This window comes from Styela clava, chromosome 4 (assembly GCF_964204865.1).
Source record: "Styela clava chromosome 4, kaStyClav1.hap1.2, whole genome shotgun sequence".
Taxonomy (NCBI): Eukaryota; Metazoa; Chordata; class Ascidiacea; order Stolidobranchia; family Styelidae; genus Styela; species Styela clava.
In genome coordinates this window covers 24,323,941-24,342,945 of record NC_135253.1, presented here as the reverse complement: position 1 = coordinate 24,342,945, position 19,005 = coordinate 24,323,941, and the positions used below count along the sequence as shown (strand labels likewise).

General features: G+C 36.3%; 1 protein-coding gene across 1 annotated transcript in view; it reads right to left on the bottom strand.

Annotated features, from left to right (window-relative positions):
* LOC120325780 (uncharacterized) overlaps positions 1–19,005 on the bottom strand; it is a 67,061-nt gene that overhangs the window by 33,069 nt on the left and 14,987 nt on the right. Inside the window, exons 15-16 of the mRNA XM_078111707.1 lie at positions 11,462–11,626; positions 3,792–3,956 (exon numbers count right to left, since the gene is read on the bottom strand). Coding sequence (XP_077967833.1) covers positions 3,792–3,956; positions 11,462–11,626 — 330 coding nt within the window. The remainder of the gene's footprint in view (positions 1–3,791; positions 3,957–11,461; positions 11,627–19,005) is intronic.

The window sequence follows — 19,005 nt, the reverse complement described above, 5'->3', positions numbered from 1 at the left end:
CAACAATAACTTTGTACAACTGATAGTCTAGGATGAAGTATAACAGCAAAATTAAATGAGATGTAGCACCATCAATTTCTAATTTGTCAAAAAAGGTTTTAAATTTCTCATGTATAAAGAGCATTCCTTTAATCTGAGCAAAACTCAGAATGTGATTCAGAAATTCCTCATCATCTTCATGACAGTAATGTGAGTAATTTTTCAAATGGGCATTGAAACGTCGGTAATATGATCGCCATTCCCGTGTTGCAGATTTTGTTGGTATAGAAAACGGGAGCTGTGATGCCTTTGACTGACGTGTATTGTAATATGTTTCGATATATGAAAGTTGGCACATGAATTGGTCCAGTTCAAAAATCACGCCCACTCTGAAGCTATCGGTAACGCATGTTGATAACCTGTGCTCAGTACAACCAGATCGATGAATTTGTATATCGGTATCAAACCGTCCATCAAACGCGGTCATGGTTGCTGCATTATCCGTACACACAAATAATGGACTGGAGAAAGTGGTAGATTCCGCAAGAAATTCACGTAAAAAAAAGCTGTGTGTAACTAAAAATCAACTATTCCTGAAATTGCACACTCTGGATCTTGTGCCCTATTTTGAAACAATTTCTGAAATTGAAGTTTTGCTAATTTTCCTTGTTTCAGAATAGAATGAGACACTGTTTGTCGTGATATTGTGTAATTATATACCTTGTTTGCAGCATGAGTAGATCTTGCGATAAAGCTAGCAGCATCACATAGAATGTCACATCCAGCCGAAATAGATACTGTTGCCTGTTGGATGTGATGTAAGTAGTTCAACAACTGTTTTTTGCCACGTATTTGCCAATGCTGCTGGTGGTTTTTGTACTTCCTGCTGCTTGGCATCAAAATATCTTTTGATATCCTTAGACGCGCCAGAAGAACCACATTTTATGCTATGCTGTATTGCAACTCCGTAACCACTTTGATTAACCCATTTTCCATTGATCAACTTATACCAACTGTATAGAGTTTTGCACTTTGCGCAGCAAAGAAATGGTGCCAAAATACCATCAGATATTTCCACCGCTTTAACATTGACAGTTGAAGACTTTACATGTTCTTTTGGAACATCAATCAAGTGGTATTTTTTATCACTTAACATCTTGAAAACCACACTTTTAGATAGATTTTGGAACTCATATTTATGATTGCTCATTTTCGGGTGTTGGCAATAACTGCTCCACAGCACTTTTTATCAAACCCAGCTCAACAATTCAGATTTAACTCTCCTCCGTACCGGTAGACTATGATTCGTCTTCCTAGTTTAAAATGCTAGGAGCGAAACTATGACGTAACAATGGTTCCCGGCGTAAGTTTGGCTTTTATATTCCAGACCAATCAAGCGTACTGTCGTGATACCACGTTACTTCACTACCATGTTAAAAGTTAAAACTGCACCGTTGAAGACAATGAGACATAATGATAATTTTATACGTGCACAAAACGTAATCTTATGTAGAAATGGGTGACTTAAAAATTTCCCACGTGTCCCATGGGAATTACAAATTTGTGTTGTCCCATCCCATCCCATGGGACGTTTCCCATGGGAATCCCATTCCCATGGACAAGCCTGAATTTTAGCCACCTCAAAAGTCGGTTGTTGCAATAATTCAAAGCTTCTCGCGTACCACTTAAAAAGCCCCCGCGTACCACTAGTGGTACGCGTACTACATTTTGAGAATCACTGGCGTAGAATAATGCCTTTCGTACAAATGAAACACTTTGAAAAGTTTGTCTTTAGTCAGAATCTTTTAAATATGCGCCAATCGTTGCGATATGTTACTGTAGAAATTGGTATACTTTCTTAGTATTAAACTTCAATGACCTAGCGGTTAGGAATAACAAAAATAATGAATTCGAAATGTAGTTTCATAATTTTATGGGCTCAGCTATGTTAGCGTATAGCAAGTTAGAAATCTGAATTTCCCGAAACATTACAGCTCTCAAAATGGCGCTCCCGTAGTATTCGTACCAAGACGGCCCACAACCTGCTGACCCTAACCTGTACAAATGCTATGTTCAGATTGTGCGCCATCTTGGTACACATACTTCGGGATCAACCTCAAAATAGTTGAAATTTATTTGGGATATACGTGGCATTATCACGGCCTGGTTTTTCTCTTCACAGTTTCAGATTTTATTTTCGGATAATGAAATTCATCGTCTGCGACGAATTCATGTGTTCATCCAATATCTTTTGATATATTTCTCGATGTATTTCGATTGCTTCTCTTTAAACGACGATTTGTATGCTCATTGTGAAGGTTCAATTGCGAACAATAATGCCTATCAAACTAATGCAATGCTTTGTGAATTTCTGACAGTCAGAATTTCATGAATAAGTGCAAGGTTATCGCTACGATACGTAACTATAACATCGCTATGGATGGGCGTATTTTAGGTTTTACATTGTTATTTCGTAAGTAAGATACCTGCAACGAAAATTCTGTAAAAACCACACGGAAAATTTTTATAGGACACTTATTTAAACCTTTCTCTCCGAACAAAGCCATGTACAGGCAGCCAATGATATCTAACGATATTTGAAGGTCACTATTTTAGGAAGAAACGGGATTTTCCCAATGCGGTTTTGCCTGCGCACTTTTCACCCTGTTTGAGATGGTATTCCATCGCGCTTACTTACAATCAAGGGCGGACACCTTGCAGAGTCCGAGTACAATTTGATGGTAAAGATCATCGACTTCACTACATCGTAACGTTGTTTTTTCGCGAATGACAGAAACCTAAAATACAACTGTTTTAGTGCTCCAGATGTAAAATGATCGCCGACAACGACCATGCGTTTCACTGGAATACCGGCGTGATTAAAGATCGCTTGGGTGGGGAAAATCAAATATTTTTTTATCAACCCGAATATTTCAAATATTTCCATCGATTACCGAATATTTTAAATATATAACAGGAGTCCATGACGTCAGCCATCCTAATGTTTGTAAGCTACCTTTTCGCCATTTTGTTTTTCGTACACAAGTACCAATTCTTACGCAACGGCGAATGTCGAAGTTTGGTTTTTATATTTCTGGAAAAATAAGCGTCCACATCGGTGACGTATGTTGAAGACAGTTATCAGGGAGGGAATTCAGGACTCAACTACTTTTATTCTGATTTTTATGTTTTGCGTTTGTTGGATCTTTATTATCAGCGTTTGTGAATTGACTTGTCCAAATTTTAAAAAGGGTAACAATATTATCTTCACTGGCTCAGGAATGCGGATATTCATGAAGACGATAGTTTACTTTTCTATCTTGTCTGTGTTATTCCTGCATAGAATAAAAATTATGCAAAGTCGGCATCGCGTGAATCCTGAATGCTATTTTGAGTCAAATACATAGAATATCTTATTATCTTCTTTAACATTTCTCAATCTAGGATACGGCGTCGACGCGCTTGATGCAAAATTAATATTCAAACAATGGCCAAATAAGACTCCTCAATTTGACGTTTCTGTACGCCAGCAAGAGCAGAAGGTAATTCTGTCGAAATTCAAGGGGTCGTGTCCAAGCCAAGCGGTATAGGTCCCGTGGTACCCGATATTTGAATAGTAAAATTGTAAGAGAATGACAAAAAATAAATATTGTGACGTAACAATATATCAACACGACACCATGATTCTTGGTTGATAATGCAAGTTCGGCCCCCAAATTATGGGATGTGTCCGCCCTGCCTACAATTGGTGAATAAAAAAGGCTCACCAGTATAAGACGAAAATAAATAATCGAGATCAATCTCAGTTTCACCTTGGCACCACGAGTATTGTTTTTGAATCCTTCCATTGCTTCAGCTGTCAGTCCGCACCTGCTCATGTTAACATCTTCCACTTCACATTGTAAAACGACAGATGCGAGCTGAGAAACACCTTGCACTCCTAAAGTACTGTTTCCCTCGACGTCAAGTTTTTTCAACTAAATAAAAATTAGTTTGAAAAATTAAAAATAGTTTTGCAGCGAATATAGGGTAGTTGATAGAATGAATATATGTTTGGGAAAAAAGAGAGAAAAAGATAATATCTCGATTTTTTTTAATTTATAAATTATTTTAAATAAACAATTCAAATGGCAATCATTTTTGTTCTAAATAAGTAAGCGCATCCGTAAAATCAAAATGGTCACGGGGTTAAATAAACCGCTCTTATGTTGAGTGGGAAACAATTTAATAAAAATCATTCCAAAATGAGACAATTGTCAAAAAGAATTTTCCATTTGCGATATTCATGACATTATCTCGGTCTCTTGTATTTAACTCTTTGACATCTTCAATCGGAAAATATGTCATCTTCTTTGAAATAGGAAGTCAAATGCACATCAATTGTTGCTGGATAAAATCCTTGGTTTGGAAATTTTTTATGACGTAAAAAGCCGTAAGTAAACGTTTGGTGTGAAAATGTTGATAATTTCTTGAAGTCAGAAGTGCTGTGGTTCTGTTTGATCATGATACGACTAGAAAAATTATGGTTTAAAAAAACAAATCGATTATTTGTCTAATCATATCGCCGATAGTTTTGCTCTCACAAGCAAGGCAACCCAGCTTTAAAAAATCACGCGAGTTTTACAAATCGGGTTCAAATATCGTATGTATCAAATCGTATAAATATGTGCCAATCGTTACGACATGTTACGTTAGAAATTGATAGACTTTCTTAGTATCAAACTTTGTCGGTGTCGATGACCTAGCGATTAGAGCAGTGGTTCTCAAACTTTTTTTGTTTGAGGCGCACTAAGCAAATAAAAAAAATGCGGCACACTTGTACAAAAAATGCTTTTATACGATGCTCATTTGAACCTTTCGCTCCGAACGAAGTTATGTGACAAGCAGCCACTGATATCTAACGATGTGTGAATTTCAATACTCTAGGATGCAACGGAATCTTTCCAATTCGGCTTTGTCTGCGCATTTTTTTATCCTGGGTGAGATGATAGAAGATTTATAAAAGAGATGTGTAATGGAAACACAGTTGAACCCAACTCTCTAACTTAGGGGTCGGCAACCCACGGCCCGCGGAGTAAAATATTCCGGCCTGCGTTGATTCTAATTTAATTTTTTCTACGTTCGAGGATCAGATTATTGGACACGGTGTGGACTTATAAATGGTTTTGTTATATTTTTTTTTTCTGTAATACGGGAGTTCCAAAACGATTTTTCCTCCTGCTTCGCTGGCTTTCGTTCTCTTGAAAACGAGTTCAGTCTGTTTAATACTCCGTTTTATGCTAACGTGGAAACAGTTACAGAAAATATTTAAATAGAGCTTCATAAGATCCAATGCAACGAGGAAATAAAATCCACTTTTTATTCGAGAGATGTGTGAATGTTTGATTTGTATAAAAATTGTCTTCCCGAGGGAAATCTCTATCCAAATTTGACAAACCATGCGAAAAAATCTACATCGATGTTTAGAAGCACATATGCGTGGGAACAATTATTTTGAAAACGAACATTACAAAGAACAAGCACAGAACTATTAGTGATGCCAATTTAAAAAATGTTCTAATTTAGGCTTCATCAAATGTGTCACCTGATGTCCAAAATTTTATCGAGCGTAATGCAACAAGAAGTGTCACATTAAATGTCATTTTTGTCCTAGTAAGACGACCTGAGTATTGTACTGTTTGCTCGCTATTCAAAGTATAAAATTTCAACTTATGATTTTAGTAAAAAATGTGATTTATCGGACACCCGTTCGATTTTTGAATTTTCTTGGAAAAATATGTTCGACCCGCCAAGAATTGCAACCCTCAATGGTCTGTAGTAAACACAAGCAATGAAACGCTATAGCATCGCTAGAAACTGTCCGAAGTATATATAGCATCGATTTGAAAATGTTGATTCAGACCTCTGAAAAGCTGGTAAGAATAACTTGTATCCCAGATAAGAATGACGGCAGATAACTCCGTTATAATGACTTTGTGTTGGCTTAGCAGGTAATTTTAGTGATTCATTTCATTCATGTTTTCAGAAAAAAATTTTCTTGTACCACGCATTGTGGTTGGGTGAAAAATTTGTAAATAAAAATAAAACGTAAAACCATTCGTGAATGTCGCTGTGACGACACACATGGGGTTGTTTACAATTTGATGCGCCAATAGACCTTATTCATTAAAAACCCATCCTACGCGCAAAAAGAAAAGTGATGTAAAAATTTTTTTTCAACATCAGCTCTTATGGGGAATGTGATCACCAGAGCATTTATGTAATTTTCTAGATATCTTTCATTGTTTACGTGAGCAGTTTTGAGGATAGAATATTTTTTACATCTTTTTTGATATTTTTATTATGATAAACATGGTCAAGATTTTTAATAATCGTTCATTGAAATTTTAATGAGCGCGGTGTTTCCGATGACGTCATTCTCACTAGACCATGAGATTCTGCCAACGCGCCGTGCTCTGTGGGATATGCGCTCCAACTACTTGTGATAACAGAATACTGGAATACCGGTACCGGGACCACAACTGGCGTTCAACGAAAGACCTATTTTGGTTTTAATTGGATGTTATATACTTCATGAATTCCATGTAACTATGTACATTTCTGGTACACCTTTCAAAATCCAATGGCCTAACTCAGTTCATATGTTGACACCATGTACCTATCCCAAAATTGGTGATGTTCAGGGCTGGATTTAGACCATGAGAGGCCCCTTCATTTTTTTTGCTCAGAATTTCTCTCTAAACTACACCACATTTAATTGCTTAAAATTTAAAAATATGGAAGCATTGAACTTTTCATTCTCCCCTTTCATGGGTGTGAATTTTTTATTAAAAGAATAAAAATTTACTTGAGGCAGTTTTGCTTTCAATTTCTTTGATCTAACAACCGCTACAGCCATACTTTAACATAGAAACTTCCAGCAGAATGCGCATAATAATAATTTCCCTTATTATGATGCAAACGACGCAATAATGGCTGTTTACAATGTGGTTGAAACCAGTTGTGTACAGAATTTTCTACTCTGATAAGCTTGATATATAGATATACTTTTTGTAAGGTTTAAACTTGTCAAGTTTTCAAAAGAATTACAAACTTCGAAACCGAATTTCGAGGCTCTAGGTTTCAGCCTGCTTAGCCTATTGGTAAATCCAGCTCTGGTGATGGTCCCTGCAACAAATTTCTGGCCCTAATCACTCAGCAGATTGAAATAAATGGTTTTCAGCATTTATTAGCAAAGATAGATATTTTAATTAAACATATAGTTCAACTTAAAGCCTGTATAGTGATATTATAAATATATGTCCCATTATTACTGCATTGTGAGAAGGCTTTCCACACTATCAAGTCTATAAGGTTTTAGCGTCTTTCAATGTCTCAGATGGAAACTTCAGTCTTCATTTCGCATATTCTTTTCATTAATGCCATTAGCATTTGAAGCTTGACTGATTCCAATGTACCTTTTCTATTGTTGTTTAATGTAATATCCTAAACGTGACTTCAAATTTTTTTCTCACTTCAATCATCACATGTTTGAATAGCCGAGCTGACTTCTACTGATTTGTTATTAATTTACAATTTTTTTTATAAATTAACTGTCGTAATTGCTAAGTGTCCACTAAGTGAAAATCTACAAAAAAAGCAGTGATTTAATAATGGACTACATTTTTAACCGAATCCAAAAATATACGGTAACTTAGTCAACCCTTCCTCCAACGAGTTTTTGTTAAGTTGTTCAAACATCTAAATTAACTGTTAATCTTGATAGCAAACATGGGGGCAGGGGGGAGCTGACTGTGATGGTCGTATCGCTCCCCAGTCTATACCGAGTAACTGTGTGTTTTGTATATAATTTTTATTGATTCAATGCTTGTATTCTGGTTGACAAAATAAATCTCCCTCTCGTATTCAGTCATGTTTTTTTAACCTAGTTAGGAGACCGGTATTGTACCATTATAGGTTGGAGATATTCATCTTTTTTGTATACCGGTACCGTACAACTTATCCTGCCTATTGGCAGGATGGCCAACATTTTTGTTCGTAGGCCTATTTCAGTATTTACTAAATAAATAATTTAGTTTTCACCTCTTGCAGGCTTGGTACGGCACCGGCAGTTTAAATAACACGTCAGCATGCCTTCAGTAGATGATTGCTAGCTGTACAGGTATGAATGCGTAAAACCAGTAAACAAACGTGATAGAAATGGTATGGGTTGTAGATTGTCAATGTTAAACGCTTCCAGTACCAGACCCAAAGCGACATTAGCGCCGCATTTGCAGCGCATATCCCACTGAGCACGGCGCGTTGGCAGAATCTCATGGTCTAGTGAGAATGACGTCATCGGAAACACCGCGCTCATTAAAATTTTAATGAACGATTATCAAAATCTTGACCATGTTTATCATGATAAAAATATCAAAATAGATGTAAAAAATATTTTATCCTCAAAACTGCTCACGTATACAAAGAAAGATATCTAGAAAATTACAAAAAATGCAAATTTCTGCTCTGGTGATCACATTCCCCATAAGAGCTAATGTTAAAAAAAAAATTTTATATCACTTTTTTTTTTGCGCGTAGGATGGGTTTTTAATGAATAAGGTCTATTGCAGTCGACAACTATTACATTCGCTCCTGTTCGAAGAAAAGGAAGCTTTTATGCAGTAATAATTAGGGAGTGACGTCATCAAATCGTCGAGTGAAGTGTTGAATTTGCAAATTCCGCAAATACAATTGTGAATTTCTCGGTAAATATTTTAGCTATGATAATGGTTGTGTTATTATTTTGCTGAAAAAAAACACAACAAAACAATCAAATTAAAATAAAATGTCAGACGCAATAACATTCAAGGTTGATTTCTACAAGTTTTTGAACATACGGTCGCATATTTAGAAAAATATTATATGCGCTTCCTTTAGTGTCATCTCGCGGAATAGAACTCCAGCAAACGCTTTTAAAAAGGCATGTGGGTCGTTTTAGGGGTTAAATGGTTGACGATATTGAAAAATGGACCATACGAAATGGCTCCAGGATACTAGGCTAGGCAGGGGTTTTTCACAAGTTTCACAAATCGAGTTCAAAATCCCATGCCCACCATCTCACCGAGGGTGTAACGAATTGGGTAGATTATTGTTTTTCTAAAAATAGTATCTTCTTACCTATTGTTGGATGTTAGTGGCCGCTTTTACAGAGCCTTGTTAGAAGCGAAAGACCCGAAAGATTCTGCTCAGCCTTAAAATAGCCTTGCTCAGTAAAAACAACATTTGCGCAGTATAAAATTTTCTTAGAGGGAACACTGATTGACATAATTCAATGGAATAGTTAATTTGGTTCTTTCTTTATTATAAACAGAATAATGCATTTTGTACAAATGAAACACTTACAGAGTTTGCCTTTAGTCAGAAACGTATAAATATGCGCCAATCGTTACGATATGTTACTGTAGAAATTGATATACTTTCTTAGTATTAAGCTTTGTAGGTGTCGATGACATGGCGGTTAGGAATAACAAAAATAGTCAATTCAAAATGTTGACTTCATAATTTTATGGGCTCGACTATGTTAGCGTATAGCAAGTTAGAAATCCGAATTTCCCGAAACATTTCACCTCTCAAAATGGTGCTGCCGTGGTATTCGTACCAAAATGGCGCACAATCTGCTTACCCTAACCTGGTACAAATACTATGTTCTGGTTGTGCGCCATCTTGGTACACATACTTCGGGATCATCCTAACAATATTTGGAATTTATTTGTGATATACGTGGCATTATCACGGCCTGGTTTTTCTCTTTATAGAATATCTTTGTGAATTTCTGACAGTCAGAACTTTATGAATAAGTGCAAGGTTATCGCTACGCTACGTAACTATAAAATCGCTATGGATGGGCGTAGTTTGGGTTTTACATTGTTATTCCGTAACTAAGATACCTGTGACGGAAATTTGTAAAAACCACACTGAAGATTTTTAGAGGACACTTATTTAAACCTTCCTCTCCGAACGAAGCCATGCACAAGCAGCCAATGATATCTAACGATACTCAAAGGTCACTATTTTAGGAAGAAACGGGATTTTCCCAATTCGGTGTTGCCGGCGCATTTTTCACCCTGTTTGAGATGGTAGAAATTGGATTTAAACCAGAGATGTGTAACCTGCGTTGGCAACACAGTTGAGTCCCACCACTTCAACTGCTATTCCATCGCGCTTACTTGCAATCAAGGGCGGACACCTTGCAGAGTCCGAGTATAAGGTAAAGATCATCGACTTTACTACATCGTAACGTTTATTTTTCGCGAAAGACATCGAAACACTGATTAAAATAAGTTTTCCAGACCACAGAAACGACCTAAAATACAACTGTTTTAGTGCTCAAGATGTAAAATGATCGCCGACTTCACCACGCATTTTGTTTAGTGCAATTTAGTAAATTTAATAAAGGTCCTATTAAATTGCATCAAGAGCTATAACGACCATGCGTTTCACTGGAATACCGGAGTGATTAAAGATCGCTAGAATGGGGAATTGAAATATTTTCATCAACCCGAATAATTCAAATATTTCTATTGATTACCGAATTTTTCAAATATATAACAGGAGTCCATAACGTTAGCCATTCTAATGTTTGTAATCTACCTCTTTGCCCATTTTCTTTTTCTTACACAAGTACCAATTCTTACGCAAAGGCGGATGTCAAAGTTTGGTTTTTATATTTCTGGCAGAATAAGCGTCCACATCGGTGACGTATGTTAAAGACAGTTATCAGGGAGGCAATTCAGGACTCAACTGCTTTTATTTTTTCTGATTTTAATGTTTTGCGTTTGTTGGATCTTTCTTATCAGCGTTTGTAAACTAACCGTCCGAATTTTAAAAAGGTTAACAATATTATCTTCACTGGCTCAGGAATGCGGATATTCATGAAGACGATAGTTTACTTTTTTTTTTATCTTGTCTGTGTTATTTTTGCATCGAATAAAAACTATGCAAAGTGGGCATCGCGTGAATCCTGAATGCTATTTTGAGTCAAAATGCCGACCAGAATAATATTTCTATTCCTAAATTTAGCGAAAAATGCGTAGAATATCTTATTATCTTCTTTGACATTCCTCAGTCTAGGAAACAGCGTCGGCGCGCTTGATGCAAAATTAATATTAAAACGATGGCCAAATAAGACTTCTCAAATTTGACGTTCCTGTACGCCAGCAAGAGCAGTAGGTAATTCTGTCGGAATTCAAGGGATTGTTTGCAAGCAAAGGGGTATAGGTCCCGTGGTACCGGATAATTGAATAGTAAAACTGTAAGAGAATGATTAAAAAGAACATTGTGACGTAACAATGTATCAACACGACACCATGATTCTTGGTTGACAATGCAAATTCGGCCCCCAAATTATGGGAAGTGTCCGCCCCTGCTTACAATTGGTGAATAAAAAAGGCTCACCAGTAAGTATAATACGAAAATAAGTAATCGAGATCAATCTCAATTTCACCTTGGCACCACGAGTATTGTTTTTGAATCCTTCCATTGCTTCAGCTCTCAGTGCGCACCTGCTCATGTTTACATCTTCCACTTCACATTGTAAAACGACAGATGCGAGCTGAGAAACACCTTGCACTCCTAAAGTACTGTTTCCCTCGACGTCAAGTTTTTTCAACTAAATATAAATTAGTTTGAAAATTTATAAATAGTTTTGCAGCAATTATAGGGTAGTTGATAGAATATATGTTTCGGAAAAAGAGAGAAAAAGATAATATCTCGATTTTTTTTAATTTATAAATTATTTTAAATAAACAATTCAAATGGCAATCATTTTTTTTCTAAATAAGTAAGCGCATCCGTAAAATCAAAATGGCCACGGGGTTAAATAAACCGCTCTTATGTTAAGTGGGAAACAAAAATTATTCCAAAATAGGACAATTGTCAAAATGAAGTTTTTATTTGTGATAATCATGACATTATCTCGGTCTCTTGTATTTTGCTTTGACATCTTCAATCTGTAATTAAAATTCGGATCCAACCGGAAAATATGTCATCTTCTTAGAAATAGGAAGTCAAATGCATATCAGTTGTTGCTGGATAAGAGCCTTGGTTTGGAAATTTTTATGACGTGAAAAGTCGTAAGTGAACGTTTGGTGTGACATTGTTGATAATTTTTTGAAGTTAGAAGTGACAAAATCACGCGAGTTTTACAAATCGGGTTCAAATCCCACGCCCACCATCTCACCTAAGGTGTGACGAATTGGGTAGAGTTTGTCTTTAGTCAGAAACGTATAAATATGCGCCATTCGTTACGATATGTTACCTTAGAAATTGATAGACTTTCCTAGTCTTAAAAGTTGTCGGCATCGATGACCTAGCGATTAGAGCAGTGGTTCTCAAACTTTTTTTGCTTGCGGCGCACTAAGCAAACAAAAAAAATGCGGCACACTTGTACAAAAAATGCTTTTATACGATGCTTATTTGAACCTTTCGCTCCGAACGAAGTTATGTGAGAAGCAGCCACTGATATCTAACGATGTGTGAATTCCAATACTCTAGGATGCAACGGAATCTTTCCAATTCGGCTTTGTCTGCGCATTTTTTTTACTATGGCTGAGATGATAGAAATTAAAAAAAAAAAAAGAGATGGGTAATGGCAACACAGTTGAGTCCAACTCTCTAACTTAGGGGTCGGCAACCCACGGCCCGCGGAGTAAAATAATCCGGCACGGGTTGATTCTAATTTATTTATTTCTACGGTGTGGACATATAAATGGTTTTGTTGTAATGTTGTTATTGTTCTGTAATACGGGAGCTCCAAAACGATTTTACCTCCTGCTTCGCTGACTTTTTTTCTATTGAAAATGAGTTTAGTTTAGTTTACTCCGTTTTATGCTAACGTGGAAACGGTGACAGAAAATATCTAAATAGAGCTTCTTAAGATCCAATGCAATGAGGAAATAAAATCCACTTTCTATTCGAGAGATGTGTGAATGTTTGATTTATATAAAAAGTATCTTTTTGAAGGAAATCTCTATCCAAATTTGACAAATCATGCGAAAAAATCTACATCGATGTTTAGAAGCACATATGCGTGGGAACAATTATTTTGAAAATGAACATTACAAAGAACAAGCACAGAACTATTAGTGATGCCTATTTAAAAAATGTTCTAATCTAGGCTTCATCAAATGTGTCACCTGATGTCAAAAATTTATCGAGCGTAATGCAACAAGAAGTGTCTCATTAAATTTCATTTTTGTCCTAGTAAGACGAATCGAGTCTTGTACTGTTCGCTCGCTATTTAAAGTATAAAGTTTCAACTTTTGATCTTAGTAAAAAATGTGATTTTTCAGTCACCCGTTCGATTTTTAAATTTTCTGCAAAAATATGTTTGGCCCGCCAAGGATTGCAACCCTCAATGGTCTGTAGTAAACACAAGCAATGAAACGCTATAGCATCGCTAGAAACTGTCCGTAGTATAAATAGCATCGATTTGAAAATGTTGATTCAGACCTCTGAAAAGCTGGTATGAATAACTTGTAACTCAGATAAGAATGACGGCAGATAACACCGTTATAATGACTTTGTATTGGCTTAGAACAGTGGTTCTTAAACTGGGGGGGCGCGATATGCTCACAGGGGGGCGCGAGAGGTCACAAGATGGATTCGGAAATTTACACGTAACGGCTCTTGAAACGGTCTCCGCGTTCGTTAAAACTACCGGCTTTTTGGTGTTATAATAAATTTTTCTGTTTTGTAATAACTACAATAATTCAAAATGTCTCTCCATTTTAATTCATTTGTGTTCAAGGTAACTCGCGGTTGCGGCGACTCACGACAAAATAAACTCATTACCTATCTAAAATACAACGCCAATCCGCGGACATAATAAAGTGTGATCAACTGCCCGATTATATTTAGTTTTTATGTATATTGTACTCATGCGAATTTGTTGTCGTCATTAGAAAGATCTGGTATAATATCCCAAAAGGAAATTTAAATTAAGTACAATTAAAATACATGTAAAGTATATTAGTAGATGAAAAATACATATTCATCGACACGAAATCCCCGCGGTACGGCTCCTGAGTCAGTCCTCGAGATTACGCCAGTCGTTAGAAGAGCCGAGTTTTTCAACGGATATGTAATGGTTTTTCTGTTGAATAAAATATTCAATCCATGATTGATATACTTATTTAAAATGGTTGCTTTATTCATTTAATTGTGATAAATTAAATCTGCGATTGCGTCGATAAAATAAAAGCACCACTACTCCAAAATAACACGGTAATCCGCAACCTTAAAAATGTTGATTACATTTTGTTTTGATTTGTATTCTTGCCAATTTCACCAATATGAGCTGTCCCTGCAACTCCTACTCCGCTCTATCGCAATGCCGCCACTCGATTAATTTCAATATATCACCGTTATAGATATTCCTATGTCTGCGATCCCACGGAGTAAAATTTATTTCAAGTCTGTAGTTTTAGAACACTACTGGTATGCCGCACGCACAAGGAATTTATGAGATTTTCAAAGTCTAAGAAAGTGTTTTTAATCTGTCGCGGTCCACCCCAAAACGAAACTCATGGCGTTTTATTTTTAGTATTAGTATTTCATAATGCCACTTTTACAGTAAAGAAATTTTTAGTTACGGATTCACTTCTTTATTCTATCTTTAGCATCTCGTCGCTGATGATTATATAATAAAACTAACTCGTTTTCCTCAGAGGTGTCATGGTTCCATTCGAAAACAAAAAAGTAATTTTAATCGTCTTCGCGGCACAAGAATATGTCAAGGGAATATGTTTTAGGGAGAATAAACACCGAAATCAAGATTTTTAGGGCTTAAATAACACGCCACGCTGATGTAAACAATGGAGATTTGAACAAAATGCAATCGCAAACGCCTTAACGACTTTATTTTTCAGCGGTCAAGGGCCGGGGAAACGTCCACATGCATAATAACTATTAAAAAATGAACTGCTTTTAAATTTACATAAATTCTTTTGCACTTCTCCATTTTGTTTGAAACGTTAGGCAAGCCAAGAAGTTGTAATTGTTGCTTATTTTTAACACACAGTAAATAATTTTACATTTCTCAATAGTGATGAGGTAAACAATTTATTGAAATTTTACGTGTCCTATGTAAACGTTTAGGCAGAAAATACATTAAAGCATAAGTCTATTGCTTGTTTAGTTTTACCTAATAATTAGTTTGACTTTGCCAGGTATTAACGAGAATGTATGATGACCAGCCATTATTTGGCTTTATACATACGACAGTGAATGGCAAAGATGTACTCCGAAGCGTTTTATGCCTAAACAATCTGAGCAATGACGCTATGAGACCAACACTCTCACAGCGCCATCTTAATATATAACAACCTGTCCATCACAAAAGCATTTTTTCAAAGCAAAAATAGGGGGGTGGGGGGCGCGAAGTTTGTAAAATTTTTCAAAAGGGGGCGCGACTGAAAAAGTTTAAGAAACACTGGCTTAGAATGTAATTTTAGTGATCCATTTCATCCATGTTTTAAGAAAAAGATTTTCTTGTCCCACGCATTGTGGTTGGGTGATAAAATTCTAAATAAGAATAGAACGTAAACGCATTCATGAAGCTATGACGTCACACATGGGGTTGTTTACGATTTGCTGCGCCGATTGCGGTCGACAATTATTATATTCGCTGCTGTTCGAAGCTTTTATGCAGTAATAATTAGGGAGTGACGTCATCAAATCGTCGAGTGAAGTGTTGAATTTGCAAATTCCGCAAATACAATTGTGATATTCTCGGTAACTATTTTAGCTACGATAATGGTTGTGTTATTTTTTTGTTGGAAAAGAACACAAGAAAACAATCAAATTAAAATGAAATATCAGACGCAATAAAATTCAAGGTTGATTTCTACAAGTTTTTGGACACACGGTCGCATATTTAGAAAAATATTAAACGCGCGTTTAGTGTCACCTCGCGGAAGAGAACTTCAGCATACGCTTTTGAAAAGGCATGAGGGTCGTTATAAAGCTTCATGGGTGACGATAATGAAAAAGAAACCATACAAAATGGCGCCAGGATACTAGGCTAGATAGGGTTTTAACCATTGCGAGTTTCACAAATCGAGTTCAAATCCCATGCCCACCATCTCCCCGCTTGGGACTTATTAGGTAGATTCTTGTCTTTCAGTGGCCGCTTTTACAGAGCCTCAGGAGCGAAAGAACCGAGTAAGCGTCATATAAAAAACAACTGAGGCACCCTGAAATATTTTACCGTAGCCAGGGTGATATGAATATGCCAGTGGTTATCATGCTACTGCCGATAAAATATAAAGGCATGACAATTATTAAAATGAAGTTACATTTCAAAATTTGCGATAATTGTGCTATTGCCACGACCTTTAGTATTTTGCGTTGTTAGCTTCTAAACTCACTGTTGCAAATAATCTACGTTATTTTTATATTTCATGAATATATATTTAAAACCCAGTGATCAGGGATGTTCTTATCGTTTTTGTGTAGCGTTATATACGATTAGTTTTTCTCAATTTTGGTCAATCGTAATTTTTACGCAGTGCGCATCACATGCGACGACGACCGCTCAATATTTTTGTTCCTCCGCGTAGTTCGAAATCGAAATTTTCCATGCAACGGATTCTGAAACAAGCATCGCGATCCCACCACTACATGAAACAGCGGACAATGATTTTTTTGCTGAGCTAAGCATCCAATTCATGACCGATTCCAGCACTTTCAACACCATATTTCTCAAATCATGGTTGCATCCACTTATAATAATAAGGACACTTTACTTTAATTCTCAATTATACTTGAATTATTCAACTCATATACATCATATTCCAGGTCGAGGTCCGGTTCCCTGCATACGAAAAAACTTCGTATGCCACAGGAACGTTGATAATTAATTCTTATCGATCGGAACTGTGCGTGAAAACGCATTATTATGCGTTTTAGCGACGTTTTCGATCTGGCGAAAATTTAAATAAAAGGGGGGGGGGGGGTGCACATTACTTCAGCAGTGTGCATCAGTTCAATTTGACAGACTTCTCATTAGACTTGCCATGTTTTATTTTCTCTTGCAGATGTTGAGAAATAAAGTGATTCAAACACCCATGTAGTATTGCTTTGGCTCAGTTAATTATGTTTGAACGAAATTCGAATTGTGCTTTCAGTGTTATTGGTCACGTTAGTTGTTGTTCTTGTTATTCGTCATCATTATCATTAAAAAATCGCTTTTCTCTTTGAATACTGGACCAATTGCTTTAAAATTTTCAGGGGTTAAAGATTGATGTTTTTGCCAGAAGGCTATTACTTGAATTTATTTCTAAATTTCGCATGAAATCTGATATTTCGTCCAAATTTTGCAGTATTATTCTATCAATGGGAACACTGGCTGTCCGGTTTGATCTTTAAATTCTTGCTACGCCAAACTTCCAGGTATCTCTGCATTTTGTTTGTTTGTCCAGTTTTTGTGTTGTTTTGTTTTTATGGCAGAGTACCGAAATAAATGATTGATTGATTGAACTCGGAAATTTTTGAGAGTACCGGTAGCCATACATGTCCCCACCCACGCGATGGAATAGGATTCACCTGTTTTTAGCTATTTATCAGCCAAACTAGCTCAACTAATTTGGCTATTTTTGCTGTCAAATTTTAATATTGTATTTTTTAATCCTTATTGACGCCACATGCGCTTTTGGGCACGGCTATAAATTTTATCTGTTTGTCGTCAAGTACGAGTGTCATTTAGTTCGTCGACATCGAGGAACTAAATTCCGACACAATTATCCCTCCACGCAGGTATTAATTTTAATTTGGTTTAACTACACAATTTCTTTATAGATATATTGACATGACTGCCTAGCCCAGACAACCTTTTGTCACTTGCGGGCCAAACTAAGGGTTGCAAGTCATTGGCGGGCCGCACATATTTCCAGAAAGTTGAAAACCGAACGGATGATATTTTTTATAATAAGAATCAAGCAGTGATACATTGTATTGTATCTCAAAAAATTCCATTCGAATATTTTCGGCACCATTGAACCCTTTGCACTTAGCATCAACTTTTCTGCGTTTTGTTGCCATTTGTCTAATTATAATTAAATTATAGGCTAATTAAACGAGTAATTGTGAATTTTATACTTGTTAGATTATAATATAATTTAGTCTACACGTGTCTCGCAATATATTGTGTTACGTAAAGAATAAAATCGTCAAAACAGCTGTTTTGTTACTATAATTCAGTGAAGCGTAGCGGGACGAATTATATTACTCCACGGGCCGGATCCAGCCCGCGGGCCGTAGGTTGCCCACCACTGGCCCTGCCCTAGACTGTCTTAAAATATATGATAGCAATTTTAAAGTATTATAAAATAGTAAAGTAAATAAACATCCTCGACGGTTATAGATAGGCCTTCTCATTGTCGGTGTTGATTGATATTCTTTCATGTTGGTTTTGACTTTTGCGGCGACGATTACGATTAACCACAAAATTAAATATTTGTAAAATGCTTTTAATTTGAACATAGGACGGCGGCGCTAGAATGTGTGGATAATATTCGATATTCTTTTATAGACGAATAACGACATTCGAAGGTCGCGATATTAACATTAAATTCGAATTGGACATCGATCTGAAATAATGTGTACTGTGAACAACGCTCAAAGACAATTGTTCTAGCCCGTCTGCCCTACACTGCCCACCTAATCAAGTAATAATTACATAGTATCGGAATATCGGTAATATCGGCCTTTTTGTAGTATCGGCGTATCGATATCGGCGTTTTTAGCAGGTATCGGTTCGGTATCGGCGACAAAGGTGGTATCGGTACATCTCTAGATATATTTGAGCATTGCTTTCTTGTTCTAGAATATTTTGGTATTCGGGCACGGACATACCTATCATTGACATTTCTCTTTATTGATCGCTTTTTCTTGTACAACTGGTTCTTTTTTTTTATTTTATATCATATTTATTATATTTACTTATACTTTTACTTTATTTATTTTTATTATATATCATAAGCACTTCGA